General features: G+C 45.0%; 1 protein-coding gene across 3 annotated transcripts; it reads left to right on the forward strand.

Annotated features, from left to right (window-relative positions):
- Positions 1-2,966: 2,966 nt before the first annotated feature.
- On the forward strand, positions 2,967-23,739 carry KPNA6 (karyopherin subunit alpha 6). 3 transcript variants are annotated; one of them, XM_082494314.1, is made up of 14 exons: positions 2,967-3,079; positions 13,920-14,053; positions 14,788-14,883; positions 15,150-15,249; positions 15,563-15,657; positions 16,748-16,879; positions 17,108-17,196; positions 18,225-18,324; positions 19,323-19,486; positions 20,317-20,395; positions 20,522-20,647; positions 21,244-21,371; positions 21,890-22,068; positions 23,073-23,739. In XM_082494314.1, exons 1-14 carry the CDS (start codon positions 3,019-3,021, stop codon positions 23,255-23,257), a joined length of 1,668 nt encoding a protein of 555 aa, XP_082350440.1. In that variant the 5' UTR covers positions 2,967-3,018; the 3' UTR covers positions 23,258-23,739. The 3 variants fall into 3 exon arrangements, with proteins under 3 accessions (XP_082350440.1, XP_082350441.1, XP_082350442.1); XM_082494315.1 differs by lacking the exon at positions 2,967-3,079 and adding an exon at positions 10,287-10,320; XM_082494316.1 differs by lacking the exon at positions 2,967-3,079 and adding an exon at positions 13,038-13,073.
- The last annotated feature ends 624 nt before the right edge of the window (positions 23,740-24,363 follow it).

A 24,363-nucleotide genomic window follows, 5' to 3' on the forward strand; every position in this document is an offset into this window, starting at 1 on the left:
TGCCGGGGGAGGCCATGCTCACCCGGCTCACCCCCTGGCTTCTCTCCACTCAGATACATCCAGGGCTCGGACATGAGCTCCCAGCAGACACCGCAGGCGCCGAGGTTCCCCATCGAGGCGGGTGACTGTCCCACCTTGGCTGTGCCCCCCGAAACGCGGGAGCCGGTAGACACCGAGCAGTCTGTGGGAAGGTAAAGGGGGCACCAGGACACCCCGTGGGGGGCAGGGTCCGGCCCTGGCACAGCCACGCCATGTCCCCATCACACAGACCAGGTCCCTGCGCCGGCAAACATGGCTTGCTTTACTCCCGAAAGTGTCCTCTGATGGCTGGAAGCCCTCCTTGCCTGGGACGGGGCTGGCAGCGTCCTGTGACGTGCCGCGCCATGCTGTGCCACACCATGCCGTGCCACATCAGATAATGCCGTGCTGTGCTGTGCCACGCCGCGCCGTGCCATATAAGACAACGCTATGCCACGCCGTGCCATGTCAAACAATGCCATGTTGTGCTATGCCATGCCATGCTTGCCCATGCCATGCCATGCTATGCCATACCATGCCGAGCCACGCCATGCCGTGCCATATCAGACAACGCCATGCTGTGCCGTGCTGGCCCGTGCCACGCCACTGGGCTCACGCCACTCTCCCCCCACAGAGAGCTGCGGCGATGCCCCGGCAGCCACTGCCTGACGCTGCCCAATGTCCCCATTGATGTGTTCATCGCCATGGGAGGGAGCAACAGGCCTCGCACCAGCTAATGGCCCCCGCGCGGCGCCGGCCGCAGCCCGCCCTGGAGCTGCAGAGCTGCCAAGGACACAGATCGGTGGTGGACTTTGTAATAAAAGGCCATCTGGGAGCGGTTCTGTGCTCAAAATCTGTGTGGTGTCAGCCACGGAGGGCGGTGGGGTGAGAGGGGACACAGGAGGACGGGACACAAGGGGACAGGGCGTGAGGGGATGGGAGAGGAGGGATGGGGCATAAGGGACAGGACACGAGGGACAGGCCATGAGGGGTGCGACATGAGGGGACAGGGCGTGAAGGGATGGGGCATGGATGATGGGACACAAGGGGATGGGACACGAGTGACGGGACACGAGTGAGGGGACACAAGGGATGGAGTGTGAGGGGTGGGACATGAGGAGATGGGACACGAGGGGACAGGGCATGAGGGGATGGGACATGACGGATGGGATACAAGGGGATGGGACACAAGGAATAAAGTGTGAGGGACGGGACTTGAGGAGATGGGACACAAAAGGACAGGGTATGAGGGGATGGGACATGAATGGTGGGACATGAGGGACAGAACATGAGGGACAGGACACGAGTGAGGGGACACGAGTGACAGGACACAAGTGAGGGGACGCGAGGGACGGAGTGTGAGGGGTGGGTCATGAGGAGATGGGACACAAGGGGACAGGATGTGAGGAATTGGACATGAGGGTCAGGGTATGAGGGGATGGGACAGGAATGGTGGGACACGAGAGACAGGACACGAGGGCCAGGACACGAGTGATGGGACGTGAGGGGACAAGTGATGAGGGGATGGGACATGAGGGACAGGGCACAAGTGATGGGACACGAGGGGACAGGGCGCGAGGGGGTGGGATATGAATGATGGGGCACGAGGAGAGGATGGGACACGAGTGAGGGGACGCGAGGGCCAGACCAGGTCCGCCCCGCCGCCCCCGCCCGCTAGGGGGCGCCCGAGCGCCGCGGCCCCGGCGGGAAGGCGCGGCCCCGCCCCGCCCCGCCTCTGCCGCCTTAAGGGGCGGGGCTCCCGCCGCGCGCAGCAGGTTTGTCCCGCTTCGGCCGCCGTCCTCTCCCCTCGCCCTCCCTCTCCCCGGGGCCGCCATATTGTGGCCGCCGCAGCTCGGGAGCAGCCGCCTGAGGAGCCGCGATGGGTGAGGGCGGGCGCCGTCCCGCCGGCCGGGGCGCCCCGGCAGCGGGCGGGGGCGAGGGGGGGACCGCGGGGAGGGGAGGAGGAGCAGCAGCAGCCGTTCCCCCCCGCCGGCCGGGCAGCGGGGACAGCCCGTCCCGGCGTCGCCCGCGCCCCTCACCGGGGCTCCGGCCGCCTTCCCTCAGCGGCGGCGGGCCGGCCTGGCGGGGCAGGGGGGCTGCGGGCCGGGCCGCTGAGTCATCCCGCCCGCCAGCACGGCCGGGCCTTCCCCGGGCGGGGCCCGCGCTGTCTGCCGGGGAGCCGGGGCTGGGGGGGGGCCCTCGGCTGGGGGGCCCCTGCGGCGGGCAGCCGGGGGCAGGGCCCGGGCAGCCGGGCTGCTGGAGCCAGGGGTGTTTGTTGCGGGGCGTCTTTGTGTCTCACTCAGCTGGTCGGTCTCTGGGCTGCCCTGAGGGGTTCAGGGGAGCAGCGCGGCGTATTTAATGCTTTAATATTCTGGGTTTTTTTGGGGGGTTGGGGATCGTTTCTGCCGCAGGCGCCAAAGTAAAAAGCCCTGAGAGGCAGCGGGGGTGGGAAGGAGCTGCTGCGATTGAAGGTTCATCAGCGTGTCCGTGGTGTACTATCAGATCTCGGGTTTGTTTAAATTCTGAAGTTTGTAAGCGTTTAGAACTGAACTCCAGTGAGATCCTACTAAACTAAACTGTTCCCTGTTGTCATAACACGGCAGGGCCTTGGCTATTGTAACTCTTACAAAATAAAACTTCGGCAGCAGTGTCAACATAAACTTAGGGTGGCTGTCACTGCGCAGCGTGTCACCGTGCACAATATGAGCAAATACATCCTGCAAATACATCCCCACAGTGTGCAGGAAAGAAGGGTAGTGGAGGGGCTTGTTTACATATTCATAACCAGTACCACTAAATACACTTAAAGGTTCAGAGCAGTAGCAGATAGGTCTTTCTGTTAGCTACGAATAAATCATAACTGAGTATTGCCCTTCAAAAGGTACTTCAATAACAGCAGACTTTTTTTGTCGCTTTTGATGTAGCCTGAAGTTGAAGCTCCCTGCTCAGGGAGGAGAGATGTCTTTTTCTTGAGGCTTCAAGTAGTAAGACAGGGTTTGAATGGATGAGGTGAATGGCAAAGCCAAGCCTGTGGCAGGTGTATTCTTTTCTACAAAGCAAGGTAAGTATCCTCTGGGAAGCGAGGATTAAGGTCTTATCAGTTCTTACCTGCAATATTGTCTTTTAACCTGACTTCCCTTCAGAAGTCTTAAAAATGCCCTTTGGGATGGGATGCTGCTTGATCAAAATGATCTTGTCAGAAGCTCTCCTTCTGTGTTCAGACCCCTCCTGTGATGTTCCAGAAAAAGTTAGTGGGCACAAGTCTGTGTAGGCAATGGCTGCAGCACCTCCCAGTCCAGAACAGCTAAAACTTAATTTATAGCTTGAAATGTAAAATCTTGACTGGCAACTTTGAGTAGAAAAATGTCCTCGGGCCTGTTGGTGAGTGTCTGGAAACTGCCTGTGTTACCTGGAGCTTAGGGTGTTCATGCAAAGGAACTTCTCATCCTTCCCCACCACTGCCTCTCTGTTTCTTCTTGGAGTTTGAAGCAGGCATTTTTCTGACAGCAAGAATTTAATATTTCCCTCATTTGAGTTATCCTAATGTAACTTTTTCTTCAGTTCTTAAATAAACTAAGTCTGCTTTTTCATTGTTTTAGGTTAGTAGCAGTAAATGATGGCAGCATAACATTGTTACCCCTTCTTGTATAGTGCAGGTTGAGGGTGCTGTGGTTTGTAAGCAGTTGTGATATTGGTCTTGTGTTGTCAGAAATGCTTATCAGTGCGTTCTTCGTTTGCTATGCAAATGACATGTCTAAATGCCTTTATAGTGCTATTTAACCTGTGGAGCAGTATGTAATGTTTGATTCTTAATAAAACTTTTGTGGCTGATGAATTTAACTAGTTATTTGGCTATTTTGCTTTGTTTGCTTATGTTCAGGAGAGCAAACATGAACTTTGTAAAGGGGAGCTCAATCATTAAAATAGTTACTGCAGTAGTGAAAGTACTAATTCCTTCAGGCTTTCAGCTTTAAGCTCTTGTGTTAGTGAGGTCCAAATAAACTCAAATTTGCTTAGCAAATCAGACAGCGCTGTTTGTTTCTGGAGCAAAGCACATGTTGGGAAGGATGAGCTTGTTGCAATTTTATAGCCCTCTAATTGTCTCTGACTATTTCTAGTTGTTTTTAACCTATAACTCGTGGGTCAAGTTTGAGTTGACTTAGTCAAAGAGTTAATCCCTGTTTTAAGAACTGTTACAAAGGGCTCTCTGACCTCAGTGACAGACTGTTGTACTTGATCAGTCCACTCTTAAGGAAATCTGAATGGCTCAGCATATGTAAATCAGGTTGAAGAGGACTTAAAGTTCCCCAAACCTCAGATTTTTTGGGTGAAAAGATCAGGAGGAGGTAGAGTTGAAATTAAAGTGTATTGAGAACTGGACTGAGGAATAGGTGGGTTCCCTTTACATCAGGGCATGGAGAACCTAAAAGGAATCCTGATCTTCAACTGACCCTAGTGAAGGACAAGCATGCTGCAGGACTCTTAATTTTCCCCAAAGAGAATTTTTGCTTTTCCCTTCCCCCTCCCCAGCCAGCCCCATCAGTGAAGCTGTTGCACATTCCAGTAGTGATATCACATCACTGGCTCTTGGTAGCTAAAACAGAAGGGAGTGAGCCAATGGTGGCTGCAGCACCAGACAGCCAAATAGCTGCATGGGTAAGCGTTTTACTAGCACAGCATGTACTGTGTGCGAAGCACCCGGCCAGGGGATGGCGGCAGGCTGGGTTTAAGACAGCTCTGAACAAGAACTGGCTCTGCGTATGCTTATTTGTAGTAAACACTCAAATAACCTGTGTAAGAACATAACAGTGCAGAGCAAACATGCAAAACAGAGCTGTGCGAGTGACAGGATGACAGAACTTGGCCACTTTTCCAGGGTTTAACAGCAGCTGGGGTCATTCCAGGGCTGTAGAGGAAAAGCCTTGAGTTGCTGCTTACTTGACAGGACTTTTCATGTAGCTGTTCTTCTCCTGTAAGCGCAACTGTTTAGTTTCCTTTTCCCTCAGTTGTCTTCTAAGCAAATGAAAGGATTTTTCTATTTTTTTTTTAATGGCAAAACTATCAAAGGGATACATTCAGTATAAGAATCTGTTCTTGGCTACTTTCTGGTAGCAGTTCAGAGCTGTCTTTTTATACAGCATGTACAAGTAATTAAAGTACTTTTATGTATGTATTATAACCAACTTCATTTAATTTATATTTAAGAAATATGGATTACTTAGGCTTCTCTTTCTATGGTATCGGCTGAAATAACAAAGTTGTCCTGGACACACTTTTTCTAGATGAGAATCCTCTAGAGACATTAATAGGTCTGAATCTGTAGCTTCTATCAGGAAAAACTTTTATGCTGTGTTGTAAAGCGAGTGCTTAAGCCCTTAAGAATTGGCTGAAGACACCTCTATAGAGTGCTGTAAAATGCATTACGTATCTGAGTTTCAGAAGAATTTGCTTTTGTTCTCAAAGTTAAGGACCCCCTTCACAAATGGGAGATAGAAGGAACAAAATTCACGTAAGCGCTGCTAATTATAAAGTGACACTCTTTATGTTTACAAGGAAACCAGTGATTAATGCTGATACACTTGGCCAGATGAAGAGGGATATTTTAGATTTTGAAACACTTCAGAAATGCCTGACAATGTTTTGTTGTCTCTTGCATGGAATGTTTTTTGTTCACTTAAAGCAGTGGCTTTGATAGTTTGACAAGGTAAGAGGCAATGAGAAGATAAATGTAGAAGTGACCAGAGTTTTTCTTTTCAGTTATAAGTATGTGATAGCAATAAGAAAGTATGTTCAAAACTGACATACTGTACCTAAATGCTGAATCAAGTTTCCAGGGTTTTGCTGTCGGTGTGTTCTTGTGAGCTACATTGGGTAGCTGACTGCAGAAATAACAAGAGTTTGAGTTACAAGTGTTCAGACTTATGGAGAAATGCGGGATCAGGAGGCAATAACATGTGGTCAGCCTAATGTCCAGTGCCCACTACTGACTCGTGTGTGCAATCTCAGAAGATGATTGGCATACTCTTACAGGCCCCTCCTCCCCAGATCCAAAAATATCACAAATGCTTTGATTATTTTTTTTTTTTTAAGAAATGCTTCAGTAACTGTAATGGGAGATAGCTTGAATATCACATGTAGTTTTTAACACTGTCAGGGGAGATGACTAGAGTCTTAAACCTCTGATTTAGCACTGCTAGCTTGTTCTTCTAAAGGTAAGGTCCATTTTCTTTCTGTGACCTGAACTGCTCTGATATCTGTTACTACTAAATGAGTTTTTCAGCTGCCTTCTGTTCCTGGAGGGCATAGTGTTGAAAGCACAGGCATTTTGTTGAACATGGATCCTGCAGAGAAGGACATCTACCAAGCTTACTGTTGTGGTGACTGTTGCAGAAGAGTCCCGTGTTTCCTCTTCAGTGTCTGAACCTCCTTGGCACCGCAGAGCAGCGTGGTGACTTAGGTGAATTTGGTGTAGTTTATCTCTCTCTCCCTGCAACTCGGTCAGTCTGAGAAAATACAAGGAGACCAAGGGCAGCAAAGAGCGCTAACCATTCCTGTAGACTTTCTTGCAGCAGCAGTGCAGGGATGTAGGAATACGTACTTAGCTCAGAGCCTGTGCGACCGCGGGGCAGGAGGAGATGGGAGGTTCCTCTGACTTCTCAGGTAAGTATATGAAATGGAGAGACTTTCTGTGGAGTAGGAGAAAACTAAATAATATAGTCAGTGAGGTTTGTCACCTGAAACTTAATGGTTCACTGAGTGTGTTTTGCTACTACTTGTCCAATATTAGGGTGGTGGTTAATTGTAACTGACCAAGTTTACGTTATCACAGTGAAAACTTAGGTTGGAAGGTGCCTTTGGAGGTCATCTGGTGTAGGGCTTTCTCAGAGCTAGGAAGCTTTGAAATGTACCCAGTGAGCACTAATTGGCAGATCAGTGCTGATGGAGTTCATCAAGTGTATTCATTTACACTTGCCTAATTCTGCCACCCTTCTGCACTCCAAACACGTGGCTGTTGGCTGTCCTGGCTGGCCAGCCTTTGCCTTAGGTATGTGTCTTATGCCCGGCAACAGAACAGTAATAGACACCTTATGAGGATTACCTTTGTGAAAGGGTGTTTTGGCTTAAAAAAGGCTTTGTCAGATCTGTCAGTGTAACTGTTTCTCTGCTCTGTCACTTCGGTCTGACTCAGCAGCACAAGTCCTGATTTAGACATGTGAGTCCCAGCAGTGACTCAGCTTGGAGGCTTTAATCAGCAGCTGAAAAAATGCTTGAAGCAAATGCTTTTTTGTAATGCAGAGAAATGGGAAGAGCATCATCTGGAAAGAAGCAAGGTTGGGTTTCTGATACAGTAACATTAAGAAGCTGTTATAATCTTGGTGTGGCAGTTGTGACCCTGGAATTAGTTTTCTGACTGAACTGCTGTAGTTTTATGTTGGTTTTTATACAGATGCTTACAGGATTTGAGGGCTCTGCTGAGCCTTCAAAGTCAAACTTTCACACTGGTTTTCCTTGTTTTTAAGTGGTAAATACCTTCTCATCCTTTAATATGTAAGGATGAGCGTGGCAACGTGTACTAGTAATTCTTTAGTTTACATGACAACTGGAGGATTTTTTTTCTTCAGCGAAGCCAACCATTGCCAACAAAACCTACAGCAGAAGCTGAATTTCTTCCGTCTCCTGAGAGCGTTTCCTTTGCACAAGGAATTGAAAAGGTGTTGTTCCATTAAGCTTCATCCCTAACTTTGCTCCTTTAGTCTTTGTAAGAGGATTCTCAGCTTGGAGAACACCTGAAGTCATTCCCAGTATGAATTATTAGCTTAATAAAGCTTTGCTTTGATTTTAATGGACCAATACTTATTAATGATTTCATTCCAAAGGTGTCAGCATCTGGAAATTGTTGGCATGGGGACTCTTTTAATGTTTATGCCAAAGATGGGCTATATGCTAGGAGGTGTGATCTCATAGTGTCTTTAAAATCCCACTTAGGCAGTTTTTCTCTCTGGGGAGACTAAGGAAGAATAATGGAGTAGGTGACTGGTTTTGTGTGATCTTTTTGTAGTGTGAGTTTTGAGGATGTAGGCAGTCAGTCTTCTAAAAGAAGCTATAAAAATAACTCATTATGTTTTAACTCATTGATGCTTTGCAGTCCTGAAAGGTGTATCAGTATTGGGCTTACAAGTCTGTTAAATACAGACCTGGAAAGGCAGCTACTTGCTTCGTGCTCTGAAGTGACCTTAGCAGATCATTGAAGCAACTGGTTAATAGTGAGCAGTGTTACTTGTCTGATATTGGCCTTGCCTCTCTTTCTGGCCCAGGATGATGGAGATGCATCTAAACTGAGATTGAAACAGCAACACGAGTCCTTGTTTGTAGCTGCTCAGGTAGTGGCTTGATCGGCTGTCACCGAACTGGAGTTACAGACTTCCCCGAGTGTGTCACCCTGCACAGCCACTTGCGTAGCTAAGACATAAAAGTTAATGTTTCTGGCACTTAACGCATGTTCCTTTTTAGCCTTTCAGCCAAGTCTTCAATTGCTGCTGTTTTCCTCAGGACAGAGGAGTCCCTCAGAGCCAGGACTAGCAAGTGTTCTGCTTTTTGGTGAGACGTACATCTGCCTGGTCTCTGGGGTGCCTGAGAAAAGCTTTACATAGCTGTGCTTTACTAAAGCAAGTCATCAAACACGTACAAATGGATTTCAAAATTTGTCCTGCAGAGCCAAGATTACCTGCTGTTATGTGTTCAGGATATAGAAATAGATCTTTATATATACAGGCTGATAATCCTTAGATCTATTTCATGTGTCATGTTAGCACTGAATTTAATATCTGATTTGGCATCTTGGGGCTAATATTTGGCAGATCTGATTGGAGGTGCAGAGCTTGGATGCCCAATGGGAGAACTATTGAAATGCAAATACTGTCACTTTTTTTCTGTGGAGCTGCTGTGAATAAAGTTCACCAATGCAGAGGGGTACCTGGCTGTACTGACTTAGGGAACTGCGTGACGTCAGGGGATTCTTAGAGCAGAAGTGATTATTTTGTCCAAGCTCGTCAGAATTCTATTTTAAATGGAGTTAATCTTGCAAGTCTAAGTTTGCTGTTTTCTTGAGTGAACTCTGAGGTTTTGGTGTAAACATCAGATTCTCCAGTATTCTTCACATTTGGAAAGAGTGTTAAAACTCTTGTAGAATTGTGGAACTGCTTGGTCTGCAGAGGTGTTGGGAAGAGATAGGTTGAAAGCTCTGCAGACTTGCTTTTTTAACACAGTACGAGCTTTTACCTCTGCAGTTTTTCTGCCCTAGGGAAGGTGGATTGGCCTGAAGAGGCTGAGGTATGGGTGACGCACACTGAGCTCTGTGTTCTGTAACCAGTGGTCAGAAATGGCGATATACTGCTGAGGGAACATGGGTACTTCAAGGTGTCTTCCAGTGGTCAGTTCTAATTGACCAGTGAAAAAGGAAAAGGTAGAGAATTTACTGTTCCCGTGTAATCCAAGGGATGCTGAAGTTGGAGGAAACCGGGTTCCTGGAAAACTAGGCTGTCTTGCAGCAGGAGGCTAGGATGGCAGGAATGAAGTATAAGCAAGGGCCTGAAACATAAGTAGCTGGACTGGCTTTAGCTGTTTTTGGAAAAGCTATGTTACTGTTTCCACTGGGGGAGGAGGTGCCTCATTCTAATTCAGTCCTAATTCTTGTTGTTTTCCTTTCTTTTCTAACAACATATTCCTGCTGTGCTGATATTCTAGTAGAACAGGGCAAGCTCTGGCCCTTGCCTAACAGTCCTGATCCCACAGAGGTGTGGTGCTGTACTTGGGCAGGCAGGGTTGAGCTTAACTTGTTGCCTGAGCAGCTCTGGGGGTGAAAATGGGGTTTTATGCCTGTTGTGAAGGGACCATCCTGGGACTGTGGTGTCTGGCCATTCTGTCCAAATGCCTGCGTATCCCTCTTGCATTGCTGTGTACTGAGATAGTTGGAAGATGTTCACATCCTCTTTTTTCAGCAGGTTTAGATGGGCTCACAGCACTGCTCCAGGCACCTGTGCTTGGGTGCCTGCAGCCTCTCCCCATGCCGTGAATGGGTACCTGTACCTGTCGTGCCAGGAGGGCAGCTTCTGGGGAGAGATAAGTGGTGAGCAGGCTGCAGGCAATGCCAGAACAGTTTATCTGCTGTGCAGTCTGTTTGGTGTGGTCTCAGGGGAAAAAAGGGTACCCGGAACAGCTGTAGGCTGCACAAATTGCTCCGGGTGAGCTGCTGTGGTATAGAAGAAAAAAGCCTTATTGCCCAGCTTCCTTGGAGTGCTGCAGGTAAGCTTGGAGCCCTGGAGTTCTGGCTGGAACAACATCAGAGCTATTTTGTAATTCTAGGGTGTGAGCCAATACTATCTTCATTTAAGGCAGGGCTTAGCTGGTTCTTAGAGAAGAAAAACCTTTCGTAGGAGAGGTGCAGTGCAAGGTGCTGTCCTAGTAGGACAGTGTTTTGTAGAGATTAAGGGGGCTGACTAGATGCAGTAGCTAAAACTTCAGAGCAGTTGAAGAAACTTGCTTTAGTTAAGTCTCCATTGCCACTGTACAGTCGAGAGCTCTTCTGTAAAAGCAAAACTTCTCAGAGCAACAATGTTAAGATGCAAAGTGAAAATCTGTGGCTTGAGCATCTTCTGTGCATCGCTCGCCTGCAAGTGGATGACTGCTTTCCCTAGCTTGTCAGTCCAGGTTACTCCAATACTCTTGATTTAGTGGGATTGTTTTGAGGGTATTCACACTGACAGAATTTGAGTTAATAGTTAATGATGAAGCCTGACTTGCAGATACACTGGATGAGCTAGATGTTTTCTACTGAAACACTACAAGTAAAGTATTTGTACATGCCTGGCATGCCGCTGTCTGTTTTTGTTTCATGTGTTTGGGCTTGCTGCAGTCTGTGCTGCCTACAGCATCTGCTGAGCTCGCTCTGAAGTCATAATCCTACATTCATCCATTGCCATGGAAATGGAGTGCAATGTAACCAATTAGCATTCTAATGTCATTAAAGTATTGACACAGATGATGTCAATGGAAATAATCTGAAGAGATGAATGTGTGCGAGTGAAAGTAGAAGATCGAGTGCCACAAACTGTTGTGCAGTGATGTGCTGTTACACAGCTGATGTGAAAAAAATCACTCTTTGGGGGCTAGTTGTCTCTTTGTGGTTTCCTTGCAGCATAACAGTGTTCTTGATGCTGCAAGGTCTCAGTGCACACTCCAGAGCATGTCCGAGTGTCTCTGGCTGTTTTGTGGACACCTGGAGCAGGGTCCAGGGTGTGCCCAGCTGAGTGGGGTTGTGCAAGCTTGGAGGCAGCTGAACTGTCATGTGTCACTTAGTTATTTATATGACTTACTGGCTGGTAATCCTGGGTGTAGTGTTAAGTCATTTTAATCATTTTTTCCTCCTCCTTTTCTTAAAACTACCTTTTAATTGGAGACTTTGCTTTCCAAAGGGAGGTAACAAATTTGTCTGTCTTAGGGATTCTGTTGTAATCTTCAGAATTAAGCTAGCAGCTCTTACTCTTGTGTGGCTGTATCAGCCATCAGTGTTGGTGTAGTAATATGAACACACTGACATAATAGTGGTAGTTAAATACATTTTCTGAATTAAAATATATAGGTAGATGACCCACCTTGATCTGATATAAACCCCTAAAGCCTGTAGATTTTTTAAAAAAGTCTTCCAACTAATGAATTAGCTGCTTTTCAGTTAAAAAATATAATAAAATTCTTCCCTCCATTCTTGGCATACACTGCTGCTGGGAAGAGGGGTGGGCAAGTCAGAGCAGTTTCATAGTTCCTGTGATCTTCAATCTCTGCTTTTCTTTGCCATGTAAATGGTCTTTTAGAATGAGGAAAGTGTAGTCAAATACCTTCAGAAACAGGCCAGCTATTCCTCTGAACCTCTGACTCCTGAGACAAACTCAGATAAAACCCTGATGGTTTAATACAGGCTTCACTGTGAGGCTGTCAGCAAGGTATAGTCCAACTGCCGTGTGTGGCGTAAGTAGGATTTTTGCCTTTGTTGTATTGAGGACATGCCTTATAAAATGGGGTACTTGGGAAAGGGACTAAAGGTAAACTTCTGTAAGGCTCAAGATCTTGCAAGACCTACTGTAATTTGATTACTTCAATCCTATAGTCAGTTTTGAGGTGGTATGCCTTCTCCTTAGTGGTGCTCAGCACAACCTTTTCCTTATAACTTCTGGCCACTTACTGTACCCTAAACAAGTTATTGAAAAAGGCTTTCTAACCTGGCACTGGAATACTGCTTTTACTGATGATGAGTTGTGGTTGGTGGATTCTTTTTAGCTTCAGAAGTGCAAATAAACTTGTAACCCATCATGCTGCACCTCTTCAAGCCTGGTGGTGTCTCTGGGTGCAGCTGTTGATTGTTGAGCTTCAAAACTGTTTCACACCTGCAGGCAGCATGGGGTCAGGGCTTGTTTGCCAGTGACATGGGTCTCTATTAGTGTAAATGACTGGAGGAGCTTGGGGTTTGGTGTTTTTTTTTTTCTTTATCTATTGCTTTTCAGAATATTGTCCTCTTGGTGTTTCGGCTAGGGAAGAGAATGCTCTCTTAGAAAGCAGATGCTCTAAAAGGAGTCTGACCTTTTCACAATGCTTGGTGTCTTTTTAGCTATTTTGGGGAAATCATAGAACTGAAAGTATTTTGTTTCCTTTCCCGTTGAAATATGAATTATTCCAGTTGTTTTCTCTTTCCATAGCAATGCAATGTTGGATATTTGTATGTTGTATATGTCTTCTCTTGGCTTGGCTGTGGGCTTTCCTAGTAGGAGGGCAATAAGGTCTGAAACTTCTCCAGCTGCTCTTGGAAGGGCTCCAGACTGGCTGGAGGCAATTGATAAGTAGGACTGAAACTTTCTGTAAGCAATGTGGCTGAGGAGTGCTTTAAAGCTTGGAAGAGGAGGGGTAAGGAGATAGTGCTGCAAACTTTCACAGGACGCTTCTTCCACCTGCCCTTAGCAGTTGGAAGAAAACAAAGATACTGGTGTCCAGCAAACTTCTGGAAAAGAGTAAGTTGGTCTTGGGGTTAAATGGTGCTCTGATGCTGCATAGTATGATTGCTTTCTTCCCGTCCTGAGAAAGGCACAGTTGTTAAGCAAATAATCTGTATCATAAATGGGAGAAAGGGAGAGTTTGGGAAGATACAAAAAGGAGTCGACATGGTCAAAGCAGTGAATTACAGCTGGATGCAGCTGAGGAATTGGTATCCTTCTGTACTCAGGTTACTGCTTGGCCCTGGTCGCCTTTAACTGTGCCAAATAGTGGAGTGTCACTTCCCTGACTAGGAGGCAAATACACAAGTAATCAAGTTTGAAGTACTGCATTAGTCAGATATGAAGCAGCAAAATAAGTAGGTCAGGTACTGAACATTTGCAGTAACCTGGTGGGACCAACATGGCCTACACATTATGTACAGCTCTGCATTTTGCAAGGTTTTGTATTGTCATAAAATCAAGGCTTCAGTTTGTGAGTTCTGTTGGATTTTTGCCATGCATACATAGTGAACCTCCCAGTGTGGTGGGGGGCAATGTCAAAGTGTGACTTATGCCGCGACAGATGATACAAGACATAATTTCTGCTGAAAACCAAAGTAGAGTTTAGCTATGCTCCTCCTGAGGACAGTGAAGCTGTTTGAGTAGAAGCCTTTCATCTGGGTAGTGTGCTCAAAACTGTGAGTTGGGTCCAGGTTGCTTTCAGAACAGTAAATCTACTCTACTTTAGTGTTTGAAACCAGCTCTTGCAAATAAGCCTGTTTAATCTGGGTATTCTATGTGCACAGACTTCCTTGTCAGAAAGGACATGTAGGTAAATGAGTGACAAGAAATCTGAGGCAGGTATTTTTTTCCTCTTCACAGAAACCATGGCGAGTCCTGCGAAGGATAACTATCGAATGAAGAGTTACAAGAACAAAGCCCTAAATCCCGAGGAAATGCGTCGGAGAAGAGAAGAGGAAGGAATTCAGCTGCGCAAACAGAAGCGAGAGCAACAGGTAACTGTCATCTTGACTAGCTTGTGTACAGCTTTAACACAGCCAGGATTGTGCTGCTGCCAAACTGGAATCTTCAAGGATCTGTGCATTAAGGTTTGTTGGCAGTCCTCTTATTTTTCCTGTTCTGAGATCTTGGTTTTCTCTTTTTCTTTGTACTTAGTACAGAGTGTAGCTCACATCAAGAGCTCTCCAAACGCTTTGCCCTTGGGGAACAAGAGGTTTTTTGTTCACAGATCCTTGTTTTTAAGGGGTTTTTATTTTTTTATTGATTAGTGAATGGGTTTATTTCCTCAAGAAGCAGGAAGAACAAGTGAAAGTTATTTCTTAACTCTGAGCTGGTTTTTTTTGGCTTGGAGGTCTATGAAAGGAAGAGGTGATTCCCAGGTGATGTATGTGGCTCAGACTAAATGTTTGCTCTATGAGTGCGTCATCTACAAGCTGCCTTCTCCCCAGTTTCCCCATCTTGTTAGGTCAAATTCTGCACTTGCCTGTACCAGTGTCTCAGTGACTCGGGCATTTGCATATCTGAGGACAAGACTTAGCATGCTTTATTATTGGGGTTTGTATGCCAAACTAGTCTTCAGAGTGCAGAGCTGTTATTAATGACTACTTTTCTATTCAGGTTGCGTTTAGTCTAGCTGATGGTATCTTGTTTGAGGAACAAGAATGTCTAGTTATGAAGACTGTTCGTCAGTGCTTTCTAATAATGACTCCTGTGTTTTGTTCCCTGCTAGCTCTTTAAAAGAAGAAATGTGGAGTTGATCAATGAAGATGCCTCCATGTTTGATAGTCTCCTTGTGGATTCCTATGTTAGCTCCACAACGTGTGGGGTAAGGTGCCTTTTCTTGTTGCAGTTGTGCCTGCAGATAAATTTAATACTGAGGACTATATAGAACTGAGAAACCTCGATGGCTTTTGTTTTCTCACTTTTGAGAATGTTACTACAGTGAACTGGAAAAGTCTACCAGGAAGTAAATAGTGCGCTGTAATCTCAAATTGTGAATCTTTGGATTACTAGCTAAGCACAAAATTTTGTTAGGCTGTGATGCCCTAAATCTTAGTGTGAAATGGAACCATTGTTCTGTCTTCTTTGCAGGAGGGTGTGATCACAAGAGAGATGGTAGAGATGCTTTTCTCAGATGACCCTGATCTACAGTTAGCAACCACTCAGAAATTCAGGAAGCTACTCTCCAAAGGTAAAAATAATTTGTTTTATCCCTGCCATAGGATCTGATGTAGCCTTTCTTTTGCAAGCGTTTGTGTATGATTATTGCTGTACAGAAGCTTAGCAGCTTTGAGCTTGGGCAAAGAAAGTTATAATCCAGAAACTTGATAATCTAGTGTGTTGCTAATGATTTACAGTTGTATGAATTGTATAGAAAGTGATTCTGGACAGTTGTTCTGCCAAGTTCAGTACAGCTTGAAATCATTCAGTGCAATAATAGTTCATGCTTGTTATTCTCCTGCATTAGACCTATATACTGTTTTGACACTGTCTTGCTATTTCAGAGCCAAATCCTCCAATAGATGAAGTGATAAACACTCAGGGAGTGGTGGACAGATTTGTTGAATTCCTGAAAAGAAGTGAAAATTGCACGCTACAGGTAAAGGAGATTGTGTTGTGAATTCTTCACGGCATGTAGCTATTTAACCTTCACAGCTCAGCAATGTGAACCCACAGGTGCTATCGGGGAAAAAGTGATGTCTTGAACCAAGAAGATGCAGGTTATATGATGTATAGGAGAAGACAAAGGTAGCCTGTAATGCTTAGGTGAAAAAAAGGAAACTATAAATTGCTCTAAATCACATTCTTGGAAGAATACTGGCAAAAATAACACAGTTGAGCTGCAGCATCAGAGAATTTGGCCTTCCTGTGTCTGATATTTCTGCTGGAAGCTAGTGGAGCCATAGAATAAATGTGTAGGAAGAAATTGTATGAGGAAAAACCTCCATTATTGGAGGCTTTTAAGTACAGGCTAAGAGTGTGTTAGAAATGGGTTAGGTAGTGCTGATCCTGCGGTGGGGCAGAGGCATGGACTAGATGGCTTCTTGAGATTCCTTCCAGCTTGGTAATAACTATAGTTACTTCGCAGGGGTTAAAGATACTTCCATACATGGAATTGGATCAGAGTTGATGACTGCCTTCATCTTTCTTTCTGCCCTCTGGCCCAAGGCCGTGTATCATAGGGGTTTACTTTCAAGAAGAACTGAGTGGAAATCTGTTTTTAAACCAAAGAATGAGTGGTGAAAGCAGGGAACTTGCTGCTCAGCTCCACTTGAACTCAAGGCATCTTTGTGGTGTTAGCCAGACGAGAGGGTGGGCTAGAACTGGCTACTCTGCACTAGATGTAGGAAAGTTTCTACTCCAAGTGTATTTATGCACTATGTGTCTTCACTTTTCTTGCTGGAAAATTGTTGTATAGGTGAAATGATGTGATGTCACTGATATCTTCGCTTGCTGATCATTTGAGAAGCTGTAGCCTCTGAGAAGGCATTTAGGAGATGTGGCATTTTATCGCTCAAGAAAATAAAATCATTTCCTTTGAGTATTGGTGTTCTGTTGTAGTATGCTTTCTCTCTCTCACAAACTTTTTAGTAGAACTTATTAGATTTTGGTGATAATTCTTTTGGCAAATACTTTGCTACATCAAGGTAATTTTATTCATACTTTTGTCATTTATTTGCTTGTTTCAGTTTGAAGCAGCGTGGGCACTGACGAATATTGCATCAGGAACTTCCCAACAAACAAAAATAGTAATTGAGGCTGGGGCAGTTCCTATATTTATAGAGCTGTTAAACTCTGACTTTGAGGATGTTCAAGAACAGGTAAGGTTCACTTCTTTCTTTGGGGTTAGGGAGAGAACCACAGTAGATTGCACACAATAAAAATGCCATATTTAAAATGAGTGACCAGTGTCTAAAAACTGGCTTCAGATCACAAATTGAAGTATTATTTGCCTGGAATTACAGAAAAATGCTTTCTTAGCACACTACCCTTTTCTTCCTCTGTTCAGAAACTGCGTGAATGCTAAAACTGTTGCTGTTTCCTTTCAGGCTGTCTGGGCATTGGGGAACATTGCTGGAGACAGCTCTGTGTGTAGAGATTATGTCCTTAACTGCGCTATTCTTCCTCCCTTATTAATGTGAGTAGCCATGAATACTTGCCAATACAGTTCTTGAAGTCCCATTGTACTACAGCAGAGCAATATTTGAGCTGGGTGAATAGATTCCCTACCAATGTGCCATGAAGTTCACTGGGAATCAAACCATTGGTACCAGATAAACTGGCAGTTAAGACAAGTATCTGACAAATAGAGTGGGACTTGGTAGATAACATGCCTTCTCACAAACCTTTACACTGCTCTGAATCTGAAGCGGGTGCTGTTGCAGTGTGCTTGCCTTTCTGAAGTCACAGGGCTTGCTGTTTCACTGTGTGTCTCTCCAGGTGCCTGCTCTTTGTGCTTGTGCTATGGATTTCAGGTGCTTCTCTGAGTGGGCTCCTCTAGGACTGAGGAAAGGGAGCAGGTTTCTGCACACCACCTTGCCCTGCAGTTCCTCAGTGTGGTGCACACCCACCATAGTCAGAAGTTGTCTGTCAGGAGTGCGCTCTCAAGGACTGTTCACTGCTCTGGAAGGAATTAATCTCTACTTTATCCTGTCCTTGGCAACCTGATGCTTTGTCACAAGTGACTTGGATTGTTGTACTGCTAGCTCTGTCAGTCACCTGTCAGCAGTGATTGCTGACTGAAGTCCTTAGGACTCACTGTCTTTGTTAGAGTTGAGAGACAACTCTAAGTTGTGTCGGTTGGTCTCTAGTGAGGATCGTCTGACCTCAGATAGGGGTGTGAGTGTCTGCCTGGGCTGAATTTGAACTTGGAACTGCGTTCGAATAACTTACCCTTCCTTCTGCAACTTGCCTAATGTGGAACTTGCCTTCCTCACCCCTGTCACTTGACATTTTTAAGAATAATAGCTATTTATCCTAAGAAGTAGTTGCATGTCACTTCTCCTCTTACTTATTGAGAGGCTCAAGTGACAAGCAGCATGGCTTGAGCTGCAGCAAGTGGAATAGTGGTTTAACTTCCTTGAAATCATACTAGTTTTCCTTCTTTTGATTCCCTTGCTGGCTTCCACATCAAGGATTATAATTCATGGTAATTTTCTCTTTTAGGCTCCTTACGAAGTCCACCAGGTTGACAATGACACGAAATGCTGTCTGGGCCTTGTCAAACTTGTGCAGAGGAAAGAGTCCACCACCTGAATTTGATAAGGTGAGGAATAAATGTCTTGTTGGCAGACAGGTGATGGGGAGACACCCAGTTAAGATGTTTGAATTATTTTTGGCTGTTGGACTTCTGTAAGTCATTCTGGGAGGGAACAGGGTGAGGTTCTTCCTGCTGAGGTTGATCTTACTGTTCAGCAGATGTTTGAGTGCCTGTTTAATTTTTTTGCCAACCTTTCTGCCCGGCTGTACTGGCAGCCCATCTGCTTGACCCTTCAACTAAGGGGGCAAGCCCAGGCTTCCCTGGAAGGTAGCATACACTCTGGGCTTCTCTCAGCCCTGTTATGAACTCTGGAAGTTGGAGACTTCACTCAAATTGTGACTAAACTTGATTCTGAGATCTCTAAATGCTACCAAACAGGACTCCTGTAGTTACATGGGAGTTGTGGTAGCTTTCCTCTTTCCCTTTCCTGGTGTGCTGCTGGCACCAACAGAAGGTTCTACTGGCCTTCCGGGTGTCTCATCCTTCTTTGGTAGAACAGAAATGTTTTAAGATCAATATGTTTCACTTTTTTAAATGAAAGCTCATGTGTCAGAACTGGGAAGCCTGTGGTGAGGGTTGAAATCTGAATTGAGTGTGAATGTGAAACCACTTATAAATGATTGAAGCACTCAGAGCTGTAACTGTTGATGGTTGCTGCTCTGAATGCTGAGCTATTTAGGGTTATTAAGGGTAGGAAATGGAGCAGTGCTCTTACATAAGAAATGTAGTACGCACAGTAGCGCTTGTCTCAGGAGTCTAGACTTGGTCCAAGAGGAAGGGATGTAATTTTAGTTTAGCAATAAAGCTGTTGAGATAACTTTTAGACACTGTGATTATGAGGTACATGAACCAACAAGGAAGCTGCTGACTTTGAGGAAGGAAACTGTGGACACTTCAAGACTTGTTATCTTGCCAGTTGGCATAGCCACATGGTGTTTGCATGCAAATGTGGTGGTCCTTGACAGAATGTGACTAACCTTCTGGGGTGGTGGCTGTTGTTGCAGGTATCTCCCTGCCTGCCAGTGTTGTCCCGATTATTATTCAACAGTGACTCTGACTTGCTGGCAGATGCATGCTGGGCTCTTTCCTACTTATCAGATGGCCCCAATGAGAAAATTCAAGCAGTTATTGACTCGGGAGTGTGTCGGCGACTGGTGGAACTGTTAATGTAAGTATCTTGTCTCGCTGCTTCAGCCCAGTGAGACTGGGAAGCATGTGACTGAGCACGAGTTGGTATCAAAACCAATCAGAGCACTCCTTCCACCTCTCATGGGCACAGCATTGGGTGATGGGTACCTTAGCTGTTGTGGAGGAGGGTTTGAAGCAGGTTGAGAGCTGTAGTTTGCTGGATTTTATTTCTGAGAGAAGCTGAGTATTTTCTAGTGCTGGAATGCTAGTTAATACTGTATGCTAGGAAGCACTTGTTAGAGATTGGACTGACACTTCTAGTCTGTGAAAAGAGGACTGCAGTGTCTTGTGCTCTCAAACTTCAAATATGCTTGTAGAAGCCCAGTTACTAGGCAAATCAAAGATGGCAAGAACAGTGTCTAGCAAGTCAGCTTGGCTTTGTTTCTCTGATATCTATATGGAAACTTGGACAAAAACATGTGCTGTTTGTAGTTTGAATGGGCCTCTTTAACATCTTCAGAATTGGTAGAACTGCGAGATACTTGCTTCAAAAATTACCCTGAAAAATTCTGGATGTTCTCATTGGGTTAACAACATCTTTGTTCAGGAAGGTGATGTAAAAGGTGAGATCTGTAATTAAGCTGAAGATGGAGTTAGGATATTAAGGATGAAAAACATGTCTGTATTGCAAGTTTGTCTTCAGTCTCTGATTATCCAGTGGCAGTATGGTTAATGTATTGTATGTTTCTGTATGCCAGGGGATGAAATTCTAAGTAATGCAGATGAGATACTGGGAAAAGAATCTTCTGAATATCCAGGTGCCTGTGACCTGATTGATTTGGTTTTGTCCTTGCACCATTTCTCCTGCAGGCACAATGACTACAAGGTGGCCTCCCCAGCTTTGCGAGCAGTTGGCAACATCGTGACAGGGGATGACATCCAGACCCAGGTGAGAAGAAATGACTGTCTTGCAGGAAAATGCAGGGCCTATATAGCATATTCACTTTGTGAAAAGTGAGAGTATTTAGTTCTGTACCTGATACTGGTGATCTCACTTTGCTTTCTTTCTCAAAAGGTGATTCTGAACTGCTCAGCTTTGCCTTGTCTCCTTCATTTGTTAAGTAGTCCCAAGGAGTCCATCAGGAAAGAAGCCTGCTGGACTATATCTAACATCACAGCAGGAAACAGAGCACAAATACAGGTACAGTCTTCTCCACCTTGCCTGTAACAATCTTAGATTCCAAACTCAGTGTTAAAGATTTGCAACTTTTTTTTCTTACCTGACACTTAGAGGCTGCTTTAGTTCACATCTCTTATTCTGCAGTAATTTGCAAATTTGCTGCTCCCAGCAATCTGCCAAACGAGTTAAAAAGAGCTTGTTAATTGTTCCAACAAAGACTGGGCTGAAATGAGTTCCACAGGTTGGATCATTGGAGTAAGAGGAGATGCAGCCCCTATTTCTCCATGCTCAATTAGAGACACCCCTTGGAAAAGCTGGAGCTTGTTGAGTTTTAATTACCCTTTTTGTGACCTGCATACAAAGGCAGATAAGTGATGAAAGCACTCCTACAGTATTGATGCAATAATAGGGATTGTCTGCTGTGCTAGTTATGGAATCGAATCTCTCGTGTTAATAGGATTTGGCTGAGGAATAAAATGGAGGAATCACTGAAGGATATAGCTTAAAAAGTTCTTTTTGCATTGGAAAATGGAGGTAAAGGTTTCTTTCAGGTGCTTAATAGCGTTTTAGAAACCATGTTGCCAATTCAAATGCTTCTTGTTACTCTCTCTCCCCAGGCAGTCATAGATGCAAACATTTTCCCGGTACTGATAGAAATCTTGCAGAAAGCAGAATTCCGCACGAGGAAAGAGGCAGCGTGGGCTATTACAAATGCAACGTCAGGAGGAACTCCCGAACAGATCAGGTACTCCTGTGGCTCCTCTTAGGGGAACTCTGTCTGCGTGCATGGTAGCTTTGTCTTTATGGGAATTGCAAGACAAGTAGCAAGGGAGTAATTTGGAGAACCTCTGAGAGAGTACCTGAGACATAGGCAGAGCTGTAGCTGGATCGTATACTGCTCTGTAAATTGTAGCTGCCTTCTGAATGAGGATAAGCGAGTCCACTCTACTTCTCCCCCCCCCCTTCCCCTTTAGATAGCTTAGATGAGGCTAAATGTCCAAACTTGATGAGAGATTAAACTCCAGTGTGGACTTAATTTGAGTAGCACCTGGATTTCAAAAAGTTAGCAGGTTTCTCAAAAGGGGGGGTGTATACAAATGCAAATAAGTGGATAAAAATTAACCTTGCAGAAGAGTAAAAAATATATTTTAAGGTAACCTCTTGTATTTTAGTTTGAGTCATTTCCCTTGCTCTTTCTAACTGAGCAAAGGTGATACTTGCTAGATCCTGAAAAAGTGAATGTTGTTGGTGCTCTCTCTTCAGATACTTGGTAAACTTGGGTTGTATCAAGCCTCTTTGTGACCTGCTGACTGTCATGGACTCCAAGATTGTTCAGGTGGCGTTGAACGGCCTGGAGAACATACTGAGGCTTGGAGAGCAGGAAGCCAACCAGAATGGGACAGGCATCAACCCATACTGTAGCCTGATTGAGGAGGCCTATGGTAGGTTGTGGCTGGGGACCTTGGTGCTATTGACTCTAATGCCGTAGGATGTATTGAAAGGTGTCCGCTGGTTTTGTTCGTTGCTTTTCTGCTGCGTTAAGGGATTTAGTATATTCCAAACTAGCCAATATTTGTTCCAATAGTCTGTCTTTTTAGACTCTTACAATGGGGCATAGAACAAAATACTTGGAAGTAAAAACTCTCATAGTTCTGATGCAAGCTTCCTAGATCTGGAGGCCAAGCTGATAATTGTGGCTCTCACCAACTGGGAGCATTAATCGGAAATAAGATGAGCTCAGTAAAAAGTGACACTTCTGGGTCTGAGATTGCTCTAACTGTACCCTATTGTACGCTGTAGATGTATAATGGAAATCCAGAGAGACTGAGCTTTTCCCTGGAGTGACTTAATTTGGTGGGGTTATTTGTCCTGCTCTTAATGCTTTGAGGAACGGTTCCTATTTTGGTCTGAAACTCCCTGTATACTGCCAGTGTCTGATTTGCCCTCTCACTAACTGTTACATTGTGTGTCCTGATTCTCCCAGTAAGAATAATTCTTGAAATTCTTGAGAGTATATTGTGCTTGGATGCTTTCTGTTCAGCAGTGGATTTAATTAGGACAGCTAAAGCTATTGCTGCTTTTCTGCTGGAGGCTACTGGGACGGGCTCTGCTTCCTTCCCCTCCCTACCCCATGCAAGGACCAAACTGTTCACAGCCGGTTGTTTTAATTTCACTGAAATCTGGTTTAGTCTCCAGCAGAGAGCTGGGAGCACATCTGCTTTAGCTGTGTCAGCAAAGCTACTATTGAAAAGGCGTTAATGCCTGATGCAGATGAAATCCACAAGCAGCTCTGGAAGAGTTAGTTTTAGCTGTCAGTGCTGCTCACAAAACGCAAATCTAACACAGACAAAGCTTTTGTGGTGAATAGGGGCAAGGGTGGAGGATGGATGTGGGACAGTGTAAATATTTCCTTGTTTCATTGCATTCCACTTTTTTTTCCTCCAAGGTTTGGATAAGATAGAGTTCCTACAGAGCCATGAGAACCAAGAGATCTACCAGAAGGCCTTTGACCTGATTGAGCACTACTTTGGAGTAGAGGATGACTCCACTCTAGCTCCCCAGGTAGATGAGAACCAGCAGCAATTCATCTTCCAGCAACCTGAAGCCCCCATGGAAGGTTTCCAGCTATAATGTGCCTGGGGGGGGTAACCACCACAAACTTGCCGGAAAGCAACTGGGAGCAGCTGATCATCCCATCCCCTTCTCGCAAATGGAAGGCTAAACACCCACTCCACCTGTTAGGAAACAATTCTTCTGTCAAACAAGTAGAAACAGTGCTTTGTCCTCACGGAGAGAAGGGGATGTTCTTACACATTTTTTTCCTTTTTGCTGCTGCATACATGTCTTTAAAGCAGGCATCTGGGTGGAGGAAGGACACTGAGGTAACAGATTGCACCTCTTGGTTTTGTTTTGTTTTTTCCTTTGTGGTGATCTCTCCCAACTGTCACTTCTTACCTCGGGTACTTAATTGAGATTTCAGCATTGGGTTGGGTAAGAACACAAATAGAAAGTAAGCATTCTGACAACAATAATTCTGGAAACCTGGGTTGATCTATTTAATTTTTTTGCACATGTTACTCTTTATTAAAGACTCTAATTTGCCAAGAGCAAAATTTAGCCCTGGCCTTTCTGCGACCCTCCTTCAGTGGACAGTCCTGTTGAACCTGGGCCACGTTCCCCTGAAGTATACTGTAAATGGACAGAGAAATGGGAAGTTCTCCCACTCCTGGGAAGATTTTTGATTTTTTTTTTTTTTTTTTTTTTTTTTTCCCTGGGGGGAAGGCTTTTTCCCTTTGTCTAGATTTTTTTTTGTTGTTGTTGGCTTTTTTTGAAGAACTGCTAGTGGTATTTACAAGGAGAAAAAAAAAAAGGCAACAAGACCCCAAAGATGGTAACTCTGAAGAGGGCGGGATGCTTGGGTGGTGTTTGGAAGAGGAAGCACAGCTGCCATTGCACAGGCTTTGTTTGCATTGCTACTGACTGAGGTCACAGAACTGTTGAAATGGTGAAAACCCATCTTCATCTTTACTTGAAATATTATATTTTTTTTTTCCATGAGAACATGTTTGGAGTTCTGGGTTTTTTTCTGGCTTGGGTTGGGGTGGATCACTGTATGGGTTGGAGGAAGAGGACAGAGCTACACTTGGCAGCAGTGTTGTGTGCGCTGTTAACTTCAGTAGCAACAGGCCTGAGTTTTCAGGTTTACCTCCTGCTCACAGCTGGATCATGTACATTTT

The sequence above is a fragment of the Vanellus vanellus genome (assembly GCF_965231255.1).
Source record: "Vanellus vanellus genome assembly, chromosome: 22".
NCBI classification, from domain to species: domain Eukaryota; kingdom Metazoa; phylum Chordata; class Aves; order Charadriiformes; family Charadriidae; genus Vanellus; species Vanellus vanellus.